General features: G+C 41.2%; 1 protein-coding gene across 3 annotated transcripts in view; it reads left to right on the forward strand.

Annotated features, from left to right (window-relative positions):
• The first annotated feature begins 990 nt into the window (after positions 1–990).
• The window catches only part of LOC129176747 (microtubule cross-linking factor 1), a 62,300-nt gene continuing 36,245 nt past the window's right edge, over positions 991–27,045 (forward strand). For all 3 annotated transcript variants that reach the window (XM_054767102.1, XM_054767103.1, XM_054767104.1), the window contains exons 1-3: positions 991–2,180; positions 6,391–6,615; positions 8,149–8,307. In XM_054767102.1, the coding sequence (XP_054623077.1) occupies positions 1,272–2,180; positions 6,391–6,615; positions 8,149–8,307 (1,293 nt within the window). In that variant the 5' untranslated portion in view covers positions 991–1,271. The remainder of the gene's footprint in view (positions 2,181–6,390; positions 6,616–8,148; positions 8,308–27,045) is intronic.

The following is a 27,045-nucleotide window of genomic DNA, read 5'->3' on the forward strand; positions in this document are numbered from 1 at the left end:
TATTGTTAGCTTTATGCATTATTTTAGCGATTTGAAAATGTACTAAATCAATGAATTTGATTATTTGTGATTTTAAAAACAAGGGCTTTGTAGGTTCTCTATACGAGGCATTAGGAATTATCCTCACTGATCTTTTTTGCAGTGCATTTAGCGAGTGAAGATGTGAAGATTGTTTTTATAGTTATTATCCCAGATCTCCTCACAATCAGTTAGATATGGTAATATCAGAGAGCAGTATAGGGTATGGAGTGATTTTTGATGAAGAACCAGAATTTGCTTTATTCAATATTTCCAATAGCCAGTATTTCTCGCTATGTAAATAACAAAGTATTTAATAGGAATACTTCATTCATTCAGATCTAGATGTGTATTTTTAGTGTTCCTTTATTTTTTGTGCAGTGTATTTTGTCACGTTGATAATTATGTTGTTTATTGTATTTACTAACTTGTTTGTCTTTCTATCGTTTGCAGATCTGCAGACGGGCTTTATCTGCACTATTAACAGGTGTCACATTTATAAAGTTACATGTGTATTTATTATACTTGGATCAACCGCTAGATTAGGTACGCCTGCACATCACAATGTGATCCAGTGCAAAAGCTAGCATCACAAATTTGGGTTAATAATCATTGATACCTCAGACTGTATCAATAAGAAGTTAGCATGAATATTTTCGGAAAGACAGTGCTTGTAAAGTACAACTAGTTTTCCCTACTGGTGTTTTTTAAGTATTGCTGCAATCAATAAGTGTTGTGTAATATATAATCATAAATTGATTTACATTAGCGTCTGCTTGTTAAAAAGAAATGTATCTACAGTATGTAATTGATACTGAATTCATTGTATTGCTCACAATGTCTTTGTAGAAGTATTTTTTCAACAAATAAAGTGATGTTATTGTTGAAGCTTAAATAATCGAATTCAATTGAAATCCAGTAGGTGTGCATCACGTGATCTGCGCGTGCACCAGTTTCCGTGTGCGCGTGTGTCAATCTGCGCATGCGCATCCCAGCCAATCACAGGCGTCACACCGCAGCAATTGCGGATCCGACAAATCGGCAATTCGGCAGCTGTACCAGACTTGGGGGACAAGATAGAGGAATGGACACAAGGTACCGAGAGGGACCGGAGGGCCGAGCCTCGTGATGCCTCAGCAACCAGCATGTCTTGCAGAGACATCCTGCCTGTCTCCCCATCCGTAGCCCCCTAATCCGGTTTGCCTGCAGTCCTCCTCCCTCAGAGGGGACCACAATGACACCCTGGTGAGTGAATGCACACATTGGACGTTAGTTCACATGATGCACATCGAGAACCGGGCCAGGAAGACGCTCCAGAACTGTTCCCGTCTCACGGTGCTGTGGACCCATCGTTTCCGCCATCACCCCCCTCCTCCTCCTCTCCTTCGTCCTCCTCCTCCTCTTCCTGCTGGTGTCAGTGTATGATGGAGAGCTCCAATGGCTCTGACACCAGACCCAACCAACACCAGCCGGAGAGGAAGAGACCGAATCGGGTTCCCTCTCCGGCCAGACCTTTCCTGAAGGATGTCCACGCCCGCTCCGCCAAGCCGCCAGCTATCGCACCCAAATCCCCCAAACTCGGTAAACAGCAGCAGCAGGCTCCGAACCGCGGCTCCAGACACAACATCACCCCGGTCAAAGAGAAGCCTGTCGCGGCAAGGAGCAGAACAAAAGCCGGGTTGGCCAAAAAGCTCCCCCGGATCCCCCAGCATGCAGCAGCAGAACCCAAAGCCAGCAGTCCCATCCTCGCTAAAGCCAAGAAGGGGAAGCTCGTCCCCATCAGACATGACTCCCCTATTCGGGTACCAACCGGACCCCTGGTTAGCCAGACCGACAGCAGCTCGGACCTTTCTGACTGCCCCTCTGAGCTGGCGCCGGCAGCCAGCAGCGATGCGGAGTCCGGGACCGGCTCCAGCGACCGGGATCATCTGGGAGCAGACCGGCCGGTGCGGACAGAACCAGTGTCTGCTGCAGCTCCGGTGCACTCAATCGAGCTTAATCCTGTACCCAAAGGGTCAGCATGTCCTATCCAGTCCGGTCCCGGGACCCTTGTGGAGAGACCCAAAACCACAACAAGTGCACAGGGAGGAGGCAAGGACGGAACCGAAGAAGACCTGCTGAGGGAGATTGAGGACTTGAGATCTGAAAATGATTATTTAAAGGTAAGCACACTTATTTATTCGCAGGTAAGACTGCTAAATGTTGGTTGAATCCACTTTCAGTTCGGATTTGTAGTTGAAATGCACTTTTGTATTGCAATTTAATGCCTAAATGTCGACAAATAGGACACTCCATTCGTCACTGTGTTACTGTCGTTTGCAGCTAAACTAAATATGCATGGAAACACCTCTCATGCAGTGTATGATGCAGTAATAAACACGTGGTGCCAGAATCTTTCATGACTGTTATCATCGTTGCAAAACATTTTTTCCAACAACTTCCTTTTTGTGTTTAAAGTTATTTGAATGCTCAGGTGTACCTAATGCTTTGGCAGGTAGGTTTAAAGGGGCACTGCTTCTAAAGGCATCTCACCTTATAGTACTATTGTATAAGTATTATTGGCTTCTGTGACATCAACACGTCATGTTAATATACGAAGCATTGTTCTTGAAGCATCTTCTCACGTTGGGGAGGCGTGCAACCAAAGATGCTGCAGTGTGTCTGCATGAGTGTCATCACAGACCTGCTAATGCACGTGTGTGCACACATCTTGGCCTCAGTGACAACACAACATTGTTAATCAGCTTTGCTCTAATGCCACTGCCCCCCCCCCCAGGACTCGATGGTACTCACATGTCCCATGTGTGCTTGGCTCAAACACTCTCCTGCAGGGCTGCTGTCAGCCCACCAGCTGGTCAACTCCTCAACCTGCTGCCACCCCACCCCACCCCACCACAACAGACACACACACACGACTCATAATATAATGTGTGACAATTGTGTAGCTGCTCATTGATTATTGTTGTTTTTTTAAGGCCGTAATTGTCTCCTCTTTGTGCCTTTGCTCAACTGTATTCACTGTTTAAGAGGCGAGGTGCAGTGTGAGGGTTTAAAGTCACTTCTACAGTCACGACTACAACATTATGTCCACTCACAAACCACACTTACACAAACCGATAAAATCCAATACAGAGAATTGTCCCATACGGAGAGCTTTGGGTTGCAACGTTCTGGGGATTTGTTTTGGGAAAAGTTGGAAAAATATGGGGATTTTTGGGACTCAATAAGAATATGTGGGAATTTACAGGAGAATTGCAAGGCATATTTGTTTGACTACACATTCACAATTTTTTATTAAGGTGCTAATCATTAACAAGTCAATTTTATGTATTTATTTTTATTTCAATGAATTAGTACTTAATTACAGTAATAGATTCATTAAAATAATACACTTAATACACTTGTGTTATTAAATTCATTTTTATGATTTTTAAAAATGTATACAGCTTTATTTTGCATTAGTGTATGCCTGTAGCTAAATAAAATGTTAATTCTTATGTTTGTAAACAGTTGACTTTGTACAAATTACTCCCAAATTTTCCAGTTAATTCTCATGAATAAATACAAAAACAACCTTTGAACAAGAATTTTTGCCAAAATTCCTCAACTTCATACTTTGAAAGTTTGCCGTTTTCAGAAATGTACCTAGTGGAGTGTCCTGTGCGTGTACAGTAATCCCTCATCACTTCACACTTTGGATTCCGCAGCTTCACTCTATCACGCTTTTTCAAAATATTAAAATTAATATATGTTAATTAATAAATCAAGCTGTTTTATGGTTGAATACAGCCTATTATTAGTCAAGAAATATGCACATCTACGCAAATTGTACACATTTTTTGCCTAAATTAAACATTTTCAAGCATAAAAATGGCTAAATTAAATAAAATGCAAATACAGTGTATATGGCATTCAGAAGACACATTCAAAGATGTTGTGATGATATGTAGTATTGTACACTGGCCACTAGGTGCCAGTAATGTTACTGTCATGTTTGGTGAGACAAACGAGCACCAGACTTTCAGGTTTGAATGATCTCACAACAGGCACAATAATCCCTAACACAGGCTGTTGTTGCGGCCTAACTCACGCCAAGCTAAAAGTCAATTCTGAGCACCTGACGTCACTTCCTGTCTGCCCCCCACTTAGCTCCCCTAGCACAAGAACACATTTACAGCAATACCCACAAGCACCAGTCTTATTTATGTCTTAAATGTCTTATTTTTTCTTATTATGTCTACTGTATTGCGTAATAGGAGTGTAAAGGTGACTATATTACAGTATATGTACATGTCTAGAGGGCTTTAGTAATGTAAAAAACGTCATCACAAGGTGGCAACCAGGTTTTCTATGCTCTAACTACGAAAATATTCCATTTACAGTATAAATAAGGAATCATACTTGTGAAATTCACTGATCACGGTCGCGTCTGGAACCAATGAATTGCGATAAACAAGGGATTACTGTACACTGTATTAAGCTGACAAAAACATACTTTGTGTTGAAAAAGAAGCATCTGAAGCTGATTAGTACATGTTGCCATCTTTTCATCTTAATCAAGACAAAAATAATGAAGCAAATCAGTGTACTTCACCAGCTTCAATCACTTATCTGCACTATCTAATTCTTATCCATTTCATGGCTTTTATTTAACGACTCCAAACGGTGCACTGCAACCCCCCCCCCCCCCCCCCCCCCCATCCTTTTTAGCATTGGTGCTTTGCATTTCCTGACAAGCCTCAATCAATCAATACGCCTCGTATGTTTTATAAGCCTCGGTCAGCAGAGGAAAGCATAAAAGTGATCATTTATGTGTCAATGGATGCGTCTGCTGCCAATGTCTTTTTAATGGCTTCATCATTTATGATGTCCTGTTCATGCAAATATGACAGTTACTCTGTGTCTCATCTTCAGAGAAAGATATGCAGTGATGATAGTGATGATGATGATGAGCATGTACTATGACAAAGTCCACGATATAGTCCACCCACGAATAATAATAATAATGATAATAATAATAATAATAATAATAATAATAATAATAATAATAATAATAATAATAATAATAAATAACAATCAATAATAATAATAATAATAATAATAAATAATAATAATCAATAATAATAATTAATCATAATCAATTAAAAAACTAGTAGTTGGCTCTAGGCTGCATTTCAAAACGTGTAGTGAAGCCTGTCCTTTGTGATGTGGTGGGCGTATCTAGCTAGGGGCGGGTCAGTGGCGGTATATCATGTCCATGAGGAAGGAGGTTTTTCTTTCATAACGTCATGAACAGTCGCAACTTTGAAAAGTGAGGGAGATGATGGATTTTTCTCACATTTGATGCTAATAAACAGGCGCTAATCTAATCTGTATAATCTAATTAATTATACATTATACTAATGAATAATCTAACGCAAAAATGTAACGATATAAAATGTTTATTATTTATTTGGCTTCATTTATATGCTTAACATGAAACTGATTGCTACAAAAATGAATTATAAAACACAAAAACAAAGACCCATCTCAATTATACAAAAATTCCAATCTGATTGTGCCCATTTCCAATTATTTACAGTGAAACAACACAAAAGCAACACATTTTTTTACCCAATCAAATATACGTATAAAAGAAAAAGCAGCATGCAGGTAAGAGTGTTTGCTAGTTTTTAGTGAAGATTTAGTGAAGAAACACAAAGTATCCCGAGTTTTGTTTCCTGCTGCTCATTTTCCTCCCACTTCTGATTAGTGTCGACACATGCGGTGCAGCGCATTTTAACCAATCTCATGCGGCTTTATCAGAAAAATAGACAAGCAAATATGACGACTGGTTCACTTCAAAGAGCCAGCTCCCGTTGCTCACTTCAAACAAACACCCAGCTCTAAGAGTCGTTTCATTTGCGACTGGCACATCACTAGTCTGAACATCTTCTATTTCATTTTCAAAGCTCAACACTAATAAGCCAAATGAGTTCCCAGGAAGCATCCTCACTCCTCCCAGCCCACCCAAAGAACTCTCATGTTAAATCACATGTTTCACATGGAGGTCATTTCATCTCTAAATGAGACAGAAAATGTTGTAGAATCAGGGACAGATAAGATGCTTAGTTCCAACATAAGCACTGCTGGACCGCTCACCATATGAACGTATTAGCATAATCCTCCAAGGTACACTCTATTCTACTCTGTTCTTGTCTAGTAGTAGTAGTTGTAATAGTAGTAGTAGTAGTAGTAGTGGTCATAATTGTTTAAAATCATACACATGGCATGAACTGTCTGTCCTTACGCTCTGTATTAAATATAAACCACATAGTTGCACCTATACTCCTTGCCCGTCTTGATGACATTTTTGTGACGTTGCTGTCCCAGGATGAGGTGGAGGAGCTGCATGCTGAGATGGAGGAGCTGCGTGACACCTACATGGACGAGGAGGTCTACCAGCTGCAGGAGCTGCGACGCGAGCTGGGCCGCTCCAACAAGAACGGTCGCATCCTCCAGTACCGATTGAGGAAGGCCGAGCAGAAGAGCCTGCGGGTCGCCCAGACGGGCCACGTGGACGGAGAGCTCCTGCGCAGTCTGGAGCAGGACCTCAAGGTGTGTGTGTTGTCCTTTCATGCCATAAAATCAACTTCATACATTCGAAGCAGCTTTGGTGCACGTTAGACTCGGATATACTCGGCTGGTGATCAGTATCGGCCGATTCCCGTGGAAAAGCATGTGATGGTATATGCCAATATATGCCGATCACTGCGGATCACAAAACGCGATCACCTGTGGCTCATTCTATTGCAGCCTGCAGAGATCACTGTGCAGTGTAGTGTCTTGCTCTAATGTCTTGGGTAGTGTCCCCCTCCCACTTTCCTTCACACTGTGCAGGCGTGCCACTCCAAACCAAAACAAACATGTTGTGTGTAACTTATATGCCATTTGTCAGAGTGATGTAAAGTTTGCATCCTGCAACACATGCCATGCAAATATATGCCATACCACACATGCCATATCTGTGGGGGGGAGCACGTTAAAAGGTTTTCATGAAATACGGCATTTGAAAAACAAACACCTGTGGAGCATGGTGAGTTTTCCAGGCTCACGGTGCAGCACCAGTCAAACAGCAGCTAACATGTCAACACTCGCGCATATGTGCGTGACAGTCAGCAGCCTTTCAGCGGTGGAAGACACCTGGTTCCTCCGACTGCTCTCTCACTTTGAGCCCCACTACTTGCTACCTGGAAAAACCTCCCATGACAAACTCCATCAGACAATATGCACTCTCACATCCAGTCATATGTGTCCTCTTGAAACAAGGAAGTCACATATGTTTTTGTCTAAATGAAGGTGATTCTGTGGTTCCTTTTGTCAGATCATATAACCAATACCAGGGGTGCAGCCAGGAATTCTGCCCTCCCCCCCTTTTTTATTTTTTTAAGAATTACCTTGCAATTGGCCTAACTTTAACCCTCCTGTAAGACGACCCTGGCCAATAGCACTGGTCATAAATAAATAGAAACATTTACAGATAACCCATGTGATGGGTATCAGCCAATCTCACTCATGGATGATTGGAGTGGTGGTCAGTGTACTTGTATAGCAGTATAGACCCACTTTTTGCTGAAAATGAGTCAACACAGCCGTTATTGTCTACACAGCTGGCACCAAGTAAGATTAAGCTGGTAGCAAGATTATTGTGTCTTGCCCACAGTCAAGTATGGTGGTGGTGGTGTGCACGAGTGCTGCCAGCACTGGCGAGCTGCGGTTCAACAATGGAAAGATGAATTCACTTGTGTTGTATACACAACAATGGCTGTGTGTTGACCCATTTTCAGTTTGTGTTGGAATTTATGTTGCAGCACTCGTGCAGCCCTGGACCATAAGGCTGCCAACACCATGCTTGACTGTCAACACAATTATCTTTCTATGTACTTGCGTTGCCAGCTATTTAGACAATAATGGATGTGCGTTGATTCATTTTCCATGGATAGTAAATCTATACTGCTGTAAAAGCTGCATAGTGACTACTCTAAAGTGTATCATGTCTATAGTACTGTCCCTTGGCGATATAGAAATCAAATGCTTGGGGTGTTTTTTCAGATACTACATGTCCTGAACAAGGTCAATGTGTGTCCTCAGGTGGCCAAAGATGTGTCTGTGCGTCTCCACAACGAGCTCGAGAGCGTGGAGGACAAACGCAGCCGCGCCGAGGACGAGAACGAGCAGCTCCGCCAAAAGATCATCGAGGTGGAGATCTCCAAGCAGGCGCTGCACAACGAGCTGGAGCGAGCCAAAGAGGTGAGGTGACAGGAAAATAACAATGTACGGGAAGAAGATGTGTAAAGACCACAAGGGACAGGAGCAGTTCAGGCAGCGTCTCTCCTGTGGGGGAGACTTTTAGTATAAATCCAGGAAGGGGAGAGAATCTTCTACAAATGATTGCACTTTTCTTTCGTTGTGGGGTTCTTCCTCAAGGTTTGTCCCAGAAAAACAAACACTCTCTGTGGTTCTGCTTCCTCCCTCCTTAATGATCATTTCACTTTATGGCAAAGAATCAAGTTTCTATTAATACAAATAGCTGAATTATAATAATACACTCACAGGACACTTCATTAAGGTCATTTAATGAAAGCCAATCAAGAGCGGTGTCAAAAATTCTGCCTTTACAAAAAAAATAATACTTCATTTCATACTCATGTTTCTCATATGACTCAGTAATAATATAAAAATGATAAAGGTTGCTAAAAAAATAGCTAGACACTATTTTGAATCAAAATATTCTGCAGTTTTAAATGTTAATAAACATAATACTTCAATAAAAAATATATTTATTATGAATAGTTAATTTATTATCAATAATTTGTTATTAATATTAAATGACTGTAAAATATGAAAAAGTAAGGAGATATTATTGTGAGTGATCAAAATTCTTGTGGTTTTAAATTCTAATCATACATAAAATAATTACAAATATTCTGCAGGTTGAAATTGTAAAAATAATTGAATATAAAATACAATTAACAATCATTTTTGAATAATCCAAAATATTCTTTTGTTTAAAATGTTATAATAAGCACATATAAAATATATACACAAACTATGAATAAATCTAAATAAAAAATATAAAAATACATTAAAAATAATAATTTTGAACAACCAAAAATATTCTTGTGTTAAATGTTAACAATGATAATAATACTAAAGTCTTCTTCAGCTTCTAGCAGGACCTGGCAGATATTCAACTTCTCTGAACAGACCAAAGTCATTTTTATGTTTAGCTTCTCTCCTCCTCGTGGTCTTCTTCTTCACCTGATGGAAGAAGAAGAACATGAGGGAATCTCATTGACCCAGTTAGCATCTGGTGCTGGTGGGACTCCACCAATGAGGAGGAAGGAGAGCAGGCGTGAGCAGGAGACTCTGCCGCAGTGACACACATTCAACACTGCAGTGCATGCATCCCTCCTTGTCAACATAAATATACCGCATGTTGATCATGTCGCTCTTTCGTTCTTTTGTTTTGAAAAGCATGAAAGGAACATATTATGACTTTACTTTGAAGAGGCTGCAGCTGGACTGTGTTCGCAGTGACGGCATCAGTGCGCAAAAGAACAACAGTATAGTTAGGCTCTATAATGGGTGTATCCTAGTTTTGAAAGAATACCGCTCAAAAATAAAACATCTATGCATCTACGTATCATCATCACGAAACGCATGAGTTTCAAATTCTTGAAAATGTAAAAATGTATTAATTATGTGCATGTAGTGCGAGCTTATATAAATGCTTACTGAGCTGCGTGAGAGTGTCAGAATATTAGAAACAGCCCTCAGCCCTCAGTAGGATGCAGTGCAAACTACAAGCACAATAATAACAACCCCATCAAAACTGGACATTATTATCTTTGAAAAGGCAGAATTCATTCATGTTTTGGATGTCATACGATTCTGCAGGTGTACCTAATGAAGTGTGCAGTGATTTGAACATTATGCCTAAGCAGTAAAATCATTTCTTTAGTTTTGAGAAAATTTTTAAAGTTGCTTCTAGCTTTAAAAAAAGAAGAAAGAAATAGAAAAGCAAGAATCCTTTTAATCCAAATTGAATTTAATCTATCTGCTTTGCCTTGAAGGTGATGCATCTAATCTGCTGAAGGAGGGTTAATCCCTTTAAAGAGAGGAGAAACAGAAACCTCCAAGCACCTTAAAGTGTAACCCAGTTGCAGGAGGCAACATGTAATTAGTGCGAGCATTGCATAGCTACATCTAAATCCACACACACCCTCCATACACATTCAATGTCTATTTTTAAATGATGTTTCGCATCATCAATAAAACAATGCTCATGCACAATAATATCAATACGTCTCCATTAAACTGTTACATAAACCTGCTACGTAGCCCGGGGGCCATTTGCAACGTGCAGCTTGTTTTTTTATTGGCTCGCAGCACATAAAAATAAAATTACACAAGAAAACAACAGCAAAAGTTGAAAAAAGAGGTAAAAAGGTATAATGACACTAATAATAATAATAATAAATAATAGTAATAATAATATATATATACAGTGTGTATATATATATATATATATACACACATACTGTATATAAATAACTTCCAAGTACAGTGGAACCTTTGCTAGTGTCATTAATCCGTTCCTGACCCAATAGATTTTTCCCATAAGAAATAAAGAGATAATGTCAATCAGATGAATCCGTTCCAGAAAGCCAAAAATGCAAACACAAAACATGTTTTCATAGTTTTACAATTACAGATTTGCATGCAGAAAACAATTGGAAATGCATATAATAATAAATACATATAAATGATGAATGAAAGGGACAAATGAACATTTAAGGTTACTTATACCTTAATTGGAGACCTGATTGTTAACAAACACACGATGTGGCAGCGAGATCTGACACCACCTTCCTGTTTTGCCATGAGTTATTTCTTGAAATCAAGAGTGTTTCTCACCTCTAGTCTCTTTAGTTTCTTTTGATCACGACTACAAAATAAGCCAAAATGGGGCCAAAGAAATTTACAAGTGGCAGCATTTAAAAAAGAAAAAAAGGTGAGAAACACTCTTGAATTCAAGCAAAACAGGAAGGTGGTGACCGTGTTGATCTCGCTGTCACATCGTATCTTTGGCAAGCGTCAGTGAAGGTAAAAGTAAGCTTAAATGTTCATTTATCCCTTGCATCCATCACTTGTGTGCATTTAGAATAGTTTTATGCATGTAAAATGATCCTTGTAAAAGTATAAAAATGTGTTTTGCGTTAACATTTTTAGACTTGTGGCGTAACTGTGTTAGTTAGCAAAGAACTACAGTGTCAACTGTTGATGACATTATAGACAGGTGATGAAGCTGGCTTCTTGTTTCCATGTATTCGCAAGCTAATAGGATGCTAACAAGGACGTTTTGTGATGAAATACATTAAGTAGACTGTTTTACTCTGCAAACCGAGGCAAAATGTTGCAGTTTTGCCATTTTGACGTTAACCGAAACACACAGAGGTATGCACTATACATCTCCATGAGTGGGTTTAGCTTCTGAATCCACTAAGAGGATTTGAAGGCAGACATAAATTCATCCAAATGTCTGCAAGTTAGTTAGCCTCTGGCTTGGACTGCAGTGATGCAACAAGCGTTCGTATGCGTGTCTGGGAGGTCTGCTGTCATGTTTCGGACCGCCAGCTGTGGCGTGATGCAGAGTTTTGTTGACAGGATGGCTTGAAACTGATTTGTTGTATTTGTCACAAGTACAAGCTGGTTGGAATGAGAGCAGTGAATGCTGGTAAGACATCACAGCATATCATAGTAATCCCTCACACAGCATGCAATGATGCCCCTTGCTGTCTAAGAGCAGTATAGCATGTAATCCTTGTGAACTTTGACCTTATTGTGGTATTAGTGTGATACTTGTAATATGTCACATCATTTCATTGGCTTTCTTAAAGTGGCAATACATGCTTTTCATCATATAAGAGTTCAAAGTGTGCTTGCATTTTAAATGCATGCAGCAGGCCGGAGAAGGAAGGCTAGCTGTGCTCAAAGTGGACTATTTCAAGACCTGAGGGCAGCATGGGAGAACTCCTCAGAGTGTTTCCTGCAGCGTTGAGGCAAGCCCAGGATATGCAGACTTTGAGTGCGGTCATGTGACTTTGTGCGGAGGAGGAGGAGGCTGAGGATGCTTGTAGAGCAAAATAGTCACGTGCAAATGTCATGATTAAATAATGACGAGGGCGCTTATTGCTGCTGCATCACCAGCATGTCCTCCTTTGCCTCATTCACGATACAATAACTAACAAAAGTGACAAGAGACATACTTGTCAAGAGACATACGACAGAACGTTAACTTCAATTTACTTAGTCAACACATTACTATTGTCCAAATAGCCTGCAATGCAAATGAGTAGCAAGATTGGATGGTGTGCATGGTTGTGGTAGCGTGCACGAGTGCGACCGGCACTGAGGAGCTGTGGTTCTAGTTTATGTTCTATAGTATTGTCCCTTGACAAGCTGTACCGTCATAAAAAGCTTGCAGAAATACGAAGGCTGTTCTCACTTCACTCCACAGCCACAGGAGGTGCTATGCCCACTTTCTCACAAGAGGTTTTAATTGTGTTTCCTGTGGGTTCTGTATTGCTAGTCTCTGCTGCTCTGTGGCATCTGTGGAGGGGTGATAATGGCACACAGTCTAACGCCCACCCCACTCCCATCCCCACATGACCACCATCACTCTTTGTCCACAAAGGCAGTTTGCTTGCAGTGATGGTGGGCCCTCGCCTTGTTACTGACTAATTGTGAGCCGTTGGCCACACAAAAGTGAGTGAACGGCATGGGGAAGAGGGCGGCCTCATTACCAGCCAGCTGGATGCATCAAAGACACCCCCCTTCACCCCCCACTTGTACCCAAATCTGAGCCCTAATGCACAAGTAGCCCTCTGTTGTCTGCCTTCCACTCCTATTCCTATTCTTTTTCTTTTCCAGGATGTGGCTTTCTTCAGCTTTCCACTTGGCTAAAAGGTCATTCGGGGATAACGGTACCACCTGTAGATTTAACATTTGCTTTACAGCCGCAGTCCCTTGATTCTGTTTGTGTTGTGGGTGACAAACACTCAGGTGTCTTCTACTTGTAGAAAAAAAATATTTAGTCCATGAAATTGAATCGAGGGTTCTGGTGGTTTGGTTAAATTCTCAAGAAATTGAATGGAGCGTAACCAGACTGTACAGATTGTCTTTGAAAATGTTTTGCCGCTCATCCGAGCAGGTTTCATCACTTCATGCTCAAAGACTAGAAAGGACAGCTTTAGTCCGAGGGGATGGTGTTGGACCCAAGTATTTATCCTCTTAGATCACCACCCCTTAATGACAAGGGGCACTCTGTGTGTAGAAGAGTAGCTACCACAAGGTTCACAAGCACCAGACTTGATGGGTGGAACAACAGGATTTTATTGCAGCTTTGAATTATCTCACAACAACCACCGCAATCCCTAAAGATATGAGCAATAATAAGAAGGGCTGCTCTGCAATGCCAATGCCAGGCATGCCCATCATAAAGATTCCTTATAAACCGTAACCCATGCCACGCTGAAACTCAAGTCTGGACCCCTCCACACTTCCTGTCCGCCTGCCACCCAGCTCCCCTAGGAATAGCAACACACATGTGCGCTAATTTATGTCTTAAATGTCGTATTTTCACTTATTATGTCTACTACATCGGGTAATATGAGTGTAAAGGTGACTATAGGGGTGTTATTTCATGTCTTGAGGGCTCTAATAATGTTAAAAAACACATGTAGAAGGTCATAAACAGGTTTTCTATATTCTAACTACCAAAATATTCCATTTGTAAAAAACGAATCCTACATTCTGGAAATTCACCTATCACGGTCGGGTCTGGAACCAATTAGCTGTGAGTTGAGTTCTAGCTTGCCGTGAGTTATGGCTGCAACAGTAGCTCGTATTAGGGCATTGTTATTGTGCCTGTTGTGAGATCATTCAAAGCTGCAATAAAAGCCTGTTGTTCTGCCAATCAAGTCTAGTGCTTGTGTGTTTCACCCAATATTACAGTAACATTACTGACACCTAGTGATCAGGGAAGAATACTACATATCATCACGTTTTTGAATGCGTCTTCTGAATGTCTTATATTTGCATTTTTGTCATTTAACCATTTTCATGCTTGAAAATGCTTAATTTAGGCCAAAAATATGTACAATTTGCTTAGATATGCATATTTTTGAACTAATAATAGGCTGTATTCAGCCATGATTTATTCATATTAAGATACAGTGTTTTTCAAAAACCGTGATAGAGTGAAGCTGTAAAATTAGAAGTGTGAAGTGATGAGTGATTACTGTACTTATGAACATGTGCAGAATCCCTGGGTCAGCACCAGTTTGTCCAAGCGTTAGACAATAAATCAAAATGACGCAACGTCACTGCACATCTTGGAAGTCCATTGTCATCACAGTGAAGACCACAGCAGCCCAGAGTCACATTTGAGACGAGATCCTTTGAGACACAAGTCCACGGGGACACAGCTATGGTCCTGGTTCCTTCATAGTACTCTGGTCATTGTCTGTCCCCTTTGGATTCTTTTTTTAAACTCTGTCCTCGTGTCGCAAAATAAAACGCGATGTCTGCCTCCCTGTCTTGTTAGCTAAACTTACCAAGAGTGCGTTCTACCACAGCAAGAATCCCAGTCATTTTGCCAAATAGCTCTTCTGAGGTACAGAGATTTAAAGGTCATACGAGGAAATGTTTTTGTCAGATAAGCTAAAAAAAGATCTTTAATGATGATTTGATCAGTTCTGCAGTTCTACAGTTCTGCTACTTAGCTTTATTTAATTCACCCTCATCTTTCAAGATGCTTATCACTTAAAAACCTTTAATACTTCATCTTTAAGTACTTCAGCAGCTATTGGGCTTCTGCTGTATGAACTTAAAGGTGCTCTACTATGTAAAAGTGACTTTTTCTTGCAGCAATATGTGTCCCTAGAACTTTTTTAGGAGCTGTTTATTGTAAAAAAAAAAAAAGCAGGCTTTGCGACACATCTTAAATCTTCAAACACTGGAGCTCAGTCAGTCAGCTGTCAGTCTCATCATTTGATTTGTCTTTAGTGAATAGGCTAACCTTTCATTACATTGCTGCTAAAATGTGGGTGTAATATTATTCTGCACATTAGCATCACATAGCTATGCTAGTGTTGCTAACTCCTTAATGTTACTACGGTGTAAGTGATATATGGAATTTATTGTGTTGGATAAGAGTTACAAAGCGGAATGACGCTTCTTGGAGACACAAACACAGTTCATTAGCGTTAAAGCTACAGACTCACAAAACAGTGTGTTTTAATTCTAGCATCAAGGCTACACTTTGGCTACTGCACTCCCAATACACTATTATGGCACCTCTGACACTTACTTGAAAGGAGTGACAACGCCGAAATGAAATAACATGTCATGAAGGCACCATGAGATGTCATCAAACTAGGGATGAACGAGTACACCACTATCGATATCGGTATCTGTATCTGTTCACCCATCTAAATTATCCGTATCCGAATCTGTACTCGGAGTGGGCGGGGCATAGACTGGAAGTGGACGTGGTTTAACCGGAAATTGACATGGCTTGATGAGAAGTTGCTATATTTATTGTTTACTATTCAGCTATATGTGTACTGTGTATGTGTGTATGTGTGATCTGTAAGACTTTATTATTTCATTATTTTTTTACTGATCTGTGTGATTAATGCAAACATCCAGTGATGGCAAACAGGGAAATCATCTGTCAGCCCTGTTCACTGTATTTTTCTCAAAAGCACCGTGTTCAGTTTTCCAACTGACTTTATGTCACCAGCCAAATTGGAAGCAAGCAGACAAAAAAAAAACCCAACAACCTCGCAGTGACTGACGCACGAGCAGTATACAGCTTTCTGGTCAAATGCACCGGGTACGTTACGAAACAAGTTTAAGATTGCAACGTGCATACTGCAACGTATTGAGAGAGGTGTAATATATTACCACACTTACTGTATGTATACTGTATAATGTAGCGTGACAGCCATACAGGCACAATGTTGTACTGTACAGGTGTACGGAGCGAGTATCCGGCTCATCCCTACATCAAACACTCCACAGAATCTGCTGATTCAGGGCTACCTCCACTCACAAAGCCTTGAGAACCAGGGGGCTCAGAGCCACAAGGGCACATATTTGCACACTATCAAAGGATTGTTATGATATGCTGTGATTTATAGCTTTGTAAACGCTTATTTCTAAGGGAATTTCTGCTTCTTGCCAAATATGCTGCTGACTTGTTCGGGTGGTTGTTGGGGTTTGTCGTGAGTAGCTCTCCAGATTGTTGTGTGGGGGCTCCACACATCAAGTGGTGCGTGCATGTGTGTGTACACTGACACGGCACATTAAGCGCCATTGTGTAGGTCTGTATTGCGTGTCGGTTCCTCGGTTGGGGTCAGTGGCAGCTTAGTGAAGGGATGTGGTGTGGGAGTGTATAAGTGTGGGACAATGGCACTAAGTAGCAACAACACTCCTTCTAATTTACAGTCTGCATTGTCACGGCTTTATTGCTACAAGTGCAAAGCTGTAAAATGCTGCAGTTTATCATCAGTGAAAAATTGTGGCCTGCAACAAGTACAGTTATATCCCCTTTTGCAGGCCATAATATTAGCTACTAGTATTATAAATTACCAACCTAATGAGACATATTTTTAAAGAATTCTGTCTTTACAATAACAAGAATGCTCACTTTTGATTGACATGTTAGAATGTAGAAAGGTCCAATTTGATCTTTTATTGGATGGACTTTTATTGGATTAGGGACCTGACTCACAGAGGTTTGTTACAAAAGCCAAACAATATTGGTGGTCATGCTGTGTAACAAAAAAGCAAATTCAGCAAGACTTTGCTTGCATTATTTTTAATGCTTTGAAGAGTTATTTTCATAACCACATTCAATCCCACAAATTCATGTTTGTAACAAAAATGTATTACTATTGAAAAAACAAACAAACAAAAAAAACGATCGGTACTGAATCGGATCGGCATGACTGTTAAAAAAATCGGATTGGATTGGAAGCCAAAAAATGTGGATTGGAACATCCCTAGTGCCAAAGGTTGTGATAAAGGATAAGATGAAGGCCAAGCAAGTGGGAACACCAAGGTAGGTTGGATTGCAAGGTTTATAGTATAGATGGGTACCGAAAACTATACCTTTATAGGCACCGACCAAATTTTGTCTCTACTACCAAGCACCGATTCATGTAAAATCAAAAGGGTACCATGTTTCTGTACCAAAATGCTGCTCCTTACAACATTCAATTCACAAGAGAAGAAGATGAAGCCAGAGGGACAAGGCAATGTTTACACCAACAAGGAGCCAAATTAAAGCTACGGAAGCTGAAAAAAGTCATATTTCTAAGGATATGGATACAATAAAACCTACCTTTTAAATAAATGTCAATGTGCTGGAAGAAGACACTTTAATTACGTGACGTAATTAACGTAACGACGTAAGAAATTTGCTTTACTTTCATTTGGAATTTGTATTGCAGTACTTCAATTTGTAAAATACTACAGTATACCTTTATTTATTTTTACTCCATCCTTTTTTGCTCATTGGTTTTACATTTGGACATTCTGTCACACAATTTTTCCAGAGGGGAAAGGAAAGGGATACAAGTACATAGAGCTGGGTTTTAGTTGTAGTTAAGGGTTTTCATGGTGAAGAAACCCCTGTGATTTTACAATGCAAAATAAGTTTATATATCGAGAGATGAAATTACAATACACATTTTAATAAATTAATTAAAGTCATAAATTAGCATTCATTACCACAGACACGGACGTGAAAGACTGGTACAAGCAGAATAACAAAGATATTGCGACCTGAATACCTTTCTGACAGGGTCTCATTTGTAGCAATCCCTAAAGATATGAGCAATAATAAGAAATGCTCATTTGTAGCTATGAGAGACACTGTTTGCCTCTTATAAGGATGGAGATGTGGGGGGCCTGACCTTGAAGTGACCTTGAGGAGTGCCGCATCTGCACCGCCTGTCTCGCTGACAAATGTTCTCTCTCTGGTGGCTACGCGACAAAGACACAAACCTGCCTCTTTAGCACACTATCCTGATTTATAGATGATGTTCTTACGTTGTTAGCCTTTTAAGTTGTTTTCATACTGGGCAATTACAATCCCACCAGATCCAGTAGATGGCGCTGCAGTGAAAAAAACGTTTGTAGTTTGTAGCTTTTGGCTCTCACTTTGTAATTTGTAATACTGCCAGCTACAAGACTGGAATGGAACAGTATCGCCTGACAATGTCATGTACAGCGCCCAAAATTCCACAGATTTAGGATTAAAACAGGGGTGGGAGAACACCGGAGGACAACTACACCTTCTGTCCCACCTGGTACCAAGGTGCGGATGTGCAAGGACGGTTGGCCTTACGTTGGTTCAGCTCAGACGTTCGGGAGAGGGCGGCCCTCATATTGCTCCAAGCCAGGCACGTCTGGCGTAAGTGGGCTGAAACTGACGGAACAGCGGAGTCCAACTCTTGGGAGGGGAACGCTGGAGGCTGAAACCCATAGGCCACATGGAAAGAGGACAAGCCTGTGGCTGAAATGACAAGGGAATTGTGGGAGTACTTGTTCCATGGGTGGTCAGCTGACCATATTGTGGGCTGTTAGTGGCACACAGTTCGAATGGCCGCCTGAAGGTCCTGGTTGGTCTGCTCGGTCTGTCCATTATTCTGGGGGTGGTAGCTGGAAGATAAGCAAGGGGATGCCCTGAGGGTTCTGCAAAAATACCCCCACACAGCAGGAGAAAACTGGGGGCCCCTGTCAGACACCACATCTTTGGGAATGCTTTGTGGACTGAAAATATGGTGGACCATTAACTGGGCAGAGTCAAAAGTCTGCTGGCAGCTTAGGGAGGGCAATGAAATGCGGCATCTTAGAGAACCGATCCACCACAGTGAGAATGGCCATGTTGCCATGGGCGGGAGGCAAGCTGGCAATGAAGTCCAGGGCAATGTGAGACCACGGCCAGGAAGGGATGGGCAGTTGGTGAAGAAGACCAATCGGGGCCTGGTCAGATGCCTTGCTCTGGGGCGCAGACCGAGCAAGCGGCCACAAACCTTTCGATGTCTGCTCAGAGGATGGCCACCAAAAACTGTCTGAGGAGGTAGGTAGGTAGGTAGGTTCACGCCGGCAGTAGAAGATAACAAATCCCAGAAATGTTTATAAATGCTTCCTCGATGAAGAAGACGAGAGGCAGAACAAAGGCAATGGGTGTGGCAAACAATGCTCCAGTTAAGAATGGTGGAAGGAGGCCTATCTATGTGTGGGTTATGTTTGAGGAGCCAAGTTAAACTGAAGATGACAGGTGCGGAACGAGAGGGTATAAAAAAAAAAAAACAACTCAAAAAATCACAGTGATGACCAGATAGCGGGCCATTCCGGTGAGTAATGCCAGACACGAGGCGTGTGTCGAGTGCATTTTCTTGGGCTCAGAAAGCTTAACAACCAGAATAGAATAGCGTTTCACAGAACTTTCATCAAAAAAATTATCATCCGCACCAGAGTCATTAAGTACACAAATGTCAATCTGCTTGGCTGCCCATGACAACGTGCCTTGCAGCTGCATCCTGTTGGTCGACCCCTGTTTGGCGAACCCGCCGGCAAACGAGAGCAAGAATGGTGTCAAGGAGCTTGGGAGTTTGGGGGGGTTGAGTTGGACAGCGGGAGAGGGAGTGGGCAGCCTTACCACAGTAGATGCAGAGCCTTAGTTGGTTTGCTGGCTACCTCCCAACTGCATGGGCTCCTCCGTCATCCATGCCGGAGCGGCGTCTATCGAGGGAAGTGGACCAGCAGTGCTGATGTGGGAGCCGGGGCTTAACCTCTGGAGAGTTGATGCAGAGCGTCCTCTTTTGCTAAATCAGCTCTTCCTCTTGGTCACTCAGCCGCTTGTCAATGCGCACCGCCAGCTCTATGAGGTCATCGAAGTTGGCATGTAGCGCCAGCGGGATCATGTGAATTCTGATGTGGTCTGCCAGCATCCAAGAGGGTCCAGTCGCTGTCGAATGCGGAACTCTATGGAATAGTCGGAGACTCAACGCCGCCCCTGACGCAGCCTGAGGAGAGTCCAGACTGCCTCTCTGTCCAGTAGGCTGCGTTGGAACACCTGTTCGAGGGCCTTGGCAAAGACAATGTACGACGCACTGCGTTTCCACTCTGCTATAGCCCAAGCTTCGGCTTGGCCAGTGAGGCGTGAGGATGACAAAAGCCATTTAAGCCATTAAGCGCACACTGTGGGAAAGGCGGAACCTTGTAACTCAAAGTGGTGCTCGCACTGTGTGGGGAAGGGGCGTAGGTCATCTGAGTCCCCAAACTACCTCTCCAGTCTTGACAGCTCTGGGTGGGGTCGCATGGGCTAGCGGTGGTGGAGCGCTGGTTATGGCGGAACCTGTGTCTGACGGGAGCGCTGCCAACAGCGTGTTGTAGTGGGCTCCCAAGCTGTCCATCATTGCCTCCTGACATGCTGAAAGTTCCTGAAGGCAAGTTCCCATGGTGTTGAGTTCCTATTGAGTCCTATTTCCTGAGTGATATTTCCCGAGGCGCTGTGGTTGGTTGCATAATGCCTGCTTCACAGGATCCATTCCTTCTTCCAGTCCATTCTTCTGGCCCGTTCCTACTGTTACCGTGTGTGCAGTGTGGACCACAGAATGCAGAGACAGATGTCTGTGTGGCAGGATGGACTTAGTCATCCAGCATAACAGTGTTACCTTCTGTGACTGTTAGCCAATCGCCGCTAGGGGCACCCTATAAAAGGGGCCTGGTTTATCGTCACCAGTCTCTTGTTTGTTGCTGCTGAGCTACGCCCCTTTTTGGACGCCCTCGTGCAAGCCAGTTCCCCAGGAAATAGAGGGTAGGTTTGTTTCTGACAATTATGACATTTAATAAGACAGGTGTAGGTAGTTATTGTGGCCCTACTGTCATAGAGCTCCTGTTGTGTCATTGTAGAACAAGTTGTTCGCTTCAGGCTGTCTCGTTCTCCCGGTGCTGTGGTTGACAGGTACGTGGTCCTATAGACATTAAACAGTATCGTCATACTGTACCTGGTAGTCTTCATTGTGGCTGGAATGTCCGCGCAACACAACATGAGCGTTCGCTTTATGCCGCGCTCCTTCCCAGTAGATATCTAACTATCTAGCTGTGTCGGATAGATGGCACATTAAGTCCACACTCCATGTCTTTCCTCTCCCATTCAGGCTTGACCAAGTCGCACATAAACATGGCATGCACCTCGTGGTGGAATAGCAAGTAAATAGCACAGACGCAAGGTGTACTCACGGACATTAGGTCATTGCAATATTTTTTTTTTTTTGGGAAAGAATTTGGCAGAGACTGAAAACGACTGTGTCACTAGTTGAGAATGACTGGCCTAACTGATCTTCTTCACCTCGTTCTTCTTCCCCAGCCACTTTAACTATGTGATGCTAGCACAGAGCCCACGTAATCGGCTTTTTTTTTACCGCAGATAATGTTGGATAAAATTCAGTATTGATGCAAAAAAATAATGAGATTAGAAGCATCCACACTGTGTACCTCTCTGCCTTGTCTTTTTCATCCTTGATTGTGCCATGCTAGCAAAGACCCAGATCACTATGAATGTACTTACTTTTATGTTTGGCTAGCCGACATGCACACATGGTGTATTAAGACGCAGAAATTGTGGTGCCATTGATTGATTTCTTGGTTTAGCTTGCTTGCACTTTAACCTGATCCAGGTGAGGGATATTCAGATGTTTTATACATCTAGTAAGCTTCATGTGCTGTGAAATATGCAGCAGCAGCATCTTCACGTCGTCGAAAAGTCCAATAACGCGAACAAGAGATGTTTGCATTGAGCGGAGTGCGTGCGAGCTATTAATTCATGTATTGAAATGGATTAGAGTCTAGCTCCAGCGCACATTCATTCACGTCTCGCTCTTATTATCGGCATTTTATAGCCACTTATCAGCACCAGGCCTCCTGCCGGGTGAGCATTATTTGTTGTAGCATTGTGTTTGCATCTTAGAGAACAGCTTTATCTGCATCCAGCGGCCGTCAGAGCTCTTTTTGTGTAGTTGCAACCACCCACCACCCCTCCTTCTTACCCCCTTTCTGGTGGCACTTAAAAATCCGTTAAATCCCATTAGCGCAACCTTGCACCACTCGCTAGACGTGCAGCAGCGTCATTCTCCTTTGCCTTCTTTGACTCTGACACTTTGTGGGGCGCTTCTCCTCCCGACCAGCTGCTGTGTGACTGCAAAATGGCGTGGATTCTAACAGTGCTGCATGAAAGGGTGCGTGTTTTTAGGCTGGTTTTGAGGGTTGTTGGCAAGCTCAGGTCAAAGAAAGTTCAAAGAACTATCTGTGTCGCCACTTCAAACTTGCAGCTGTTATAGGCTAGGGGTGTCCAACGTGTGCCCTGGGGGCCATTTGCGGCTACGGCTGTTTTTTTAATTGGCCTGCGGCACATTCTAAAAATACAAATTAACAAGAAAACAGAACACAATAAACAGCAAAAATTGTAAAATCTGCAGTAATTTTAAAAGAATAAAGTCAAAAAGTTGTAATATACACTCTCAAAAATAGAGGTACGAGGCCAGCACATTTCTGTATCTATATGTCCATTTTTGAAGAATGTTCACTCAAAAGTACAATATTAGCCTGCACTTTTGTTGGAATTTTTCCCATTATCAACAATCCTTATGTGAGATACGAACAAACGTCTTTCTAGGTGTGTCCCATTGTGTACATTAATTACAAGAGGTGCCTCTTTTTATTTGATTTATATCTTTGAACGCACAGAAAAAAGAAAAACATGTGTTCATGTCTCACATAAAGATTATGGATGATTGGCAAATTTACAAAAAAGTGCAGTTCTCCTTAAAGAGGCCAGAAGTGTACCTTTTAGACTCCGAAAGAGTTCAAAGTGATATAAAGTACAAATTTGTACCATTTCAACCCTAAGGGTTGTACCCAATATACCTGTTGCATTGAAAAATGTGTCATGGACCACAACTATTATTAGTAATTTTTCAAATACTAATAGTAGAGTTCATACATTATTTTTGTTATTATTATTAATTAAATTATCTATTATTTATCTTTATTGTCATTATTTCTATTTCTATTCACATTTATCATCATCATTTTTAACATGATCTTCTTTTATTGGCATTTTTATCCTTCAAAATTGTACTTAGTGTTGTGTGTTGAGCTTTTATTCTCTTAAATTACGAGTTGAAGCTCTCTTTGACGTCAACCTGCAGTACATTCAGCTATTTAAGAGGTTTCCTCCTATGTGAAGCACTTTGGGCAGTATATTTGTATGAAAGGTGCTAAAATGTGAGTTAAACAGATTTCTTCTAAAGTCACTGAAAATCCTGATGTAAGAAAAAAAAGACACACATAGGGCAACTCCTACTATGGGGAATAATAAAACAACGATGCTCGCCGTGTATCATTTATAAAACAATTATTATGAAAATGTAGCTGCTCTAAACTTCTATTACCGTTCCTTCTCAGTGAGTTGAGTCACCCCTTTACATGCCATCTAGGAGAAGATCCTCGCCAGAATGCCAGAAAATTGGGCAGGAGTCACAGAAGAAAAGGAAATGAAAAAAGAAAAAAAAACATAAAGTAACTAACAAACTCGGCCGGTGAAATTTAAAGGAAAGATGCAAGCATGGTTAAAATAAGAAGTGTAGACTCACTTTGGCTTTTATAGCGTGGATGAGATAACGCTGACTTTGCAGAATAGAAGTGTCTGACAAAAATATGACACACGGGCGCCACAACAGGCATGCGCAGCAACCTTGTTCGTCACCACACTCTCGGAGAAAACTGTGCCTAGTAAGAGGAATGTTGATTTTTCTATTCAAATGTTAAATGTAAAAGAGAAAGAGCACTCTTTTGAGGAAAAAAAATGTACACCTTCTGGACAGAGAAGAAGGATGGTTTGAAATAGGAGTCAGGGAAGCCATCTACGTTAAGGTTGAGAGACCATCTCTGAACAGAGGGGGGGTCTACGACACCACTTTTCTCCCACATACAATGTTGTCCTTTCATCCCTTCCTCAAAGAGTCATTTAGCCTCTAAGAAATAAACACGCCATAGTCACCTTGGTTTCAGATGGGTCCATGACCTTCATTACATCTGAATGGGATGCTAACGAAGGTGATACCACCCAAATGACCATTGTTGGCGGGCAGAGACCCCACTCCATTGTATCCTAACGATCGTCATTTGACACCACTGAAGAGCCAACCATTCCTGACTGGACCTGCCTCCTCATTTAGAAGATAGATAGATTGGATCTTGCACCCGGCTCTAGTCTTCAGCATGAATTAGACCACAGCTGTCCTATTAAGTCTGACTGGTGTGTGTCGCACCTAGTCTTCGAGCATGAACTGATGAAGCCTGCTCGGATGAAAGGCGAAACGTCTTCTAAGACAACCTGAACAGTCCAGTTGTGATCAATTGAATGCCCTGAGAATGCCCTATTGTACCCTTACCCAAATTGATTACGTACACAAATGGGCCAGGACTGAAGGGTACAGAAACACTCCAAAAGGTACACCCCAGCAACAAGCATTTGTACCCTTTTACGTACACACCTGCACCTCTATTTTTGATGGGAAAAAGTTGTAATTTTCAGAGAAAAACGTTGTAATATTAAATAATGTCATTTTAGTAGCATAAAGTTTAAATATTAAAGAAAAAGATGATTGTTTTTAAAAGTTCGAATACTATGAAAACAAATAAAATAACAAATGAAGTTGTTATTTTTGGAAAATTAGGTTCGGGAAAAAGTTATAATGTTGCGAGAATAACGTCCATATATAAGGGGAATAAAGTTACAATTACTAGAAGAAAATTTAAAAACGCAAGTTGAAATATTTGGAAAATTAAAAAAAAAAAGAGCAGAAACAACTGTAATTTTACCAGAATAAAGTCAAAATATGAAGAGAAAAAAGTTGTATTCTCATGAGGAAATACAATTTGACAAGAATAAACTTGTAATATTATGGGGAAAAATAATTTCGTTTTAGTAGTTGAAATATTAAAGAAAAGCTATTTTTTTAAAAGTCATAATTTTTGTTTTTAATTTAGGGATGTCTGATATTGGCTTTTTTTTTTTGGCCGATATTGTCCAACTCTCAATTTCCTATTCAGATATCAACTGATACAGATACCGATATGTGTAACATCACTTATCTTTTTCTTGAGCAAAATTAGTAACAATACTAAATTAGCGTACAGTTGTTTTGTCGGCTACTCCACACATGTCTGAGTAGATAATTCATGTATTACATACAGTATTTTATATAAGAATACATTTGTGTTTCTTGTGCCTTGATTAATGTTATTTTTGGAAAGATTTAATTTATTTTTAGTTAAAGGGGTATCGTTTAAAATACTGTACATGAATTTGCTGCTTATTATTTTGATAGATAACTTTCATGTTCTTACTTTATATTCTTATTTTATTTCATTAAAACTACTACTCGGCACTACTTTGTGCGCTATAGCTGATGTAATGTGCATTACTACCTGTGAGGGATCAATAAAGTTCTTATCTTAGCCATCTGTGAAGATCAAATACATTGTTTTTGGTGCCTAACTGTTTCCTAAGGAAACAGGAATGGTGGAATGGTAACCGTGAACCGTGAGTTCTAAGGAGCTGGTAAGTTACTTGTGAGCTTTGTTGTTACTCTGCTTGTTTAACTATAGAGTTACCTTGTCCTCACCTTGCCTGATAATTATTGGTGGCCAATAATATCGGACATCCCTAATAAAACTTCATTATGAGTAACAAACAAAACAAAGTAAAGTTGTCAATTTTGGAAAATTAGGTTGCGGAAAACAAGAGCAATAGTTGATAGTAATAATAGGCATTTTCACCTACATGACAAAGATGAGATGCAGTTTTTTCTTGAAATATATATAACTTCGTAACATATGCTTTACAAAATAGCAAAGTTTCATACTTTCTTTTTTAACTATGTGGGCCTTGCTGGAAAACACCCCTGATTTAGGCCTTTCAGAGCAAGAACACTGTTGATTTTGAGCAACATCTTCCTCATAGATTGACTATTATTAGCTCTTTGAAGAAGGAACACAGTTGATTTTGGCTGACATACAGTCAAACTTGTCTATAGCGGCCACTAGAGGGAGACTTAAAAAGTGGCCGCTATAGACAGGTGGCCTCTATAGACAAGTTGGTGTCCAGTTTCAATGTTGACCAGTAGAGGGGAAAAAAAAGAAAAAAAGGGAAAAAAATAATTTTGACCAGTAGAGGGCACTGTGTGACTGCGGATAAAAGTTGTACAGCACTACTAGGCTTGTTATTATCCACGACCCACAGAACAAAGCTGTGCTGGTAATGTCTTACGCTTGTTTTTAATATTTTACTTTTTATACGGCAGAGTGTCATTACAGCTTTAGTTCATCAGGAAGTGACGGGAAGTGACGGTGGGCGTCCCGAGCAGGAGAGCTAGGCTCAGTGCTAGCTGTGAGTTTGGAGAGAGTTGGGAAGTGTGTTTATGTTGGCGTGGATGTAAAGTCCTGCAGTGTTCTCCGCTGTTAATAAAGCCATTAAAGTGCATCGGCGACGTGAGTCTCTCCTTCCCCACAACAAGCGGCATTACAGTATTGACCAGTGCACACCAGGAAATGAACGGTGTCATTTCTTACAGGCATTGGCTGGACAGCTATGTAGTGGGGCTTGTTTAACCTTTGCCTTGTGGGCAAGCAGGAAGGAGAGACGATGCTGAGAGATGTGTGTGTGTTCTGAGCTGCTGTCTGGTGGCCGCGTTCAATAAATAAAGTTGGCAGAAGCAACAGGAGAAGTTTGCTTCGGAGCTGAATAACACTGACAAGTTAACAGACTAGTAGCGAATGGAAAAGAAGACGGCTTTGTTTGTGTCGAATACAGAAGATGAGGACTTTGATGGATTTGTG

This window comes from Dunckerocampus dactyliophorus, chromosome 2, assembly GCF_027744805.1.
Source record: "Dunckerocampus dactyliophorus isolate RoL2022-P2 chromosome 2, RoL_Ddac_1.1, whole genome shotgun sequence".
NCBI classification, from domain to species: Eukaryota; Metazoa; Chordata; class Actinopteri; order Syngnathiformes; family Syngnathidae; genus Dunckerocampus; species Dunckerocampus dactyliophorus.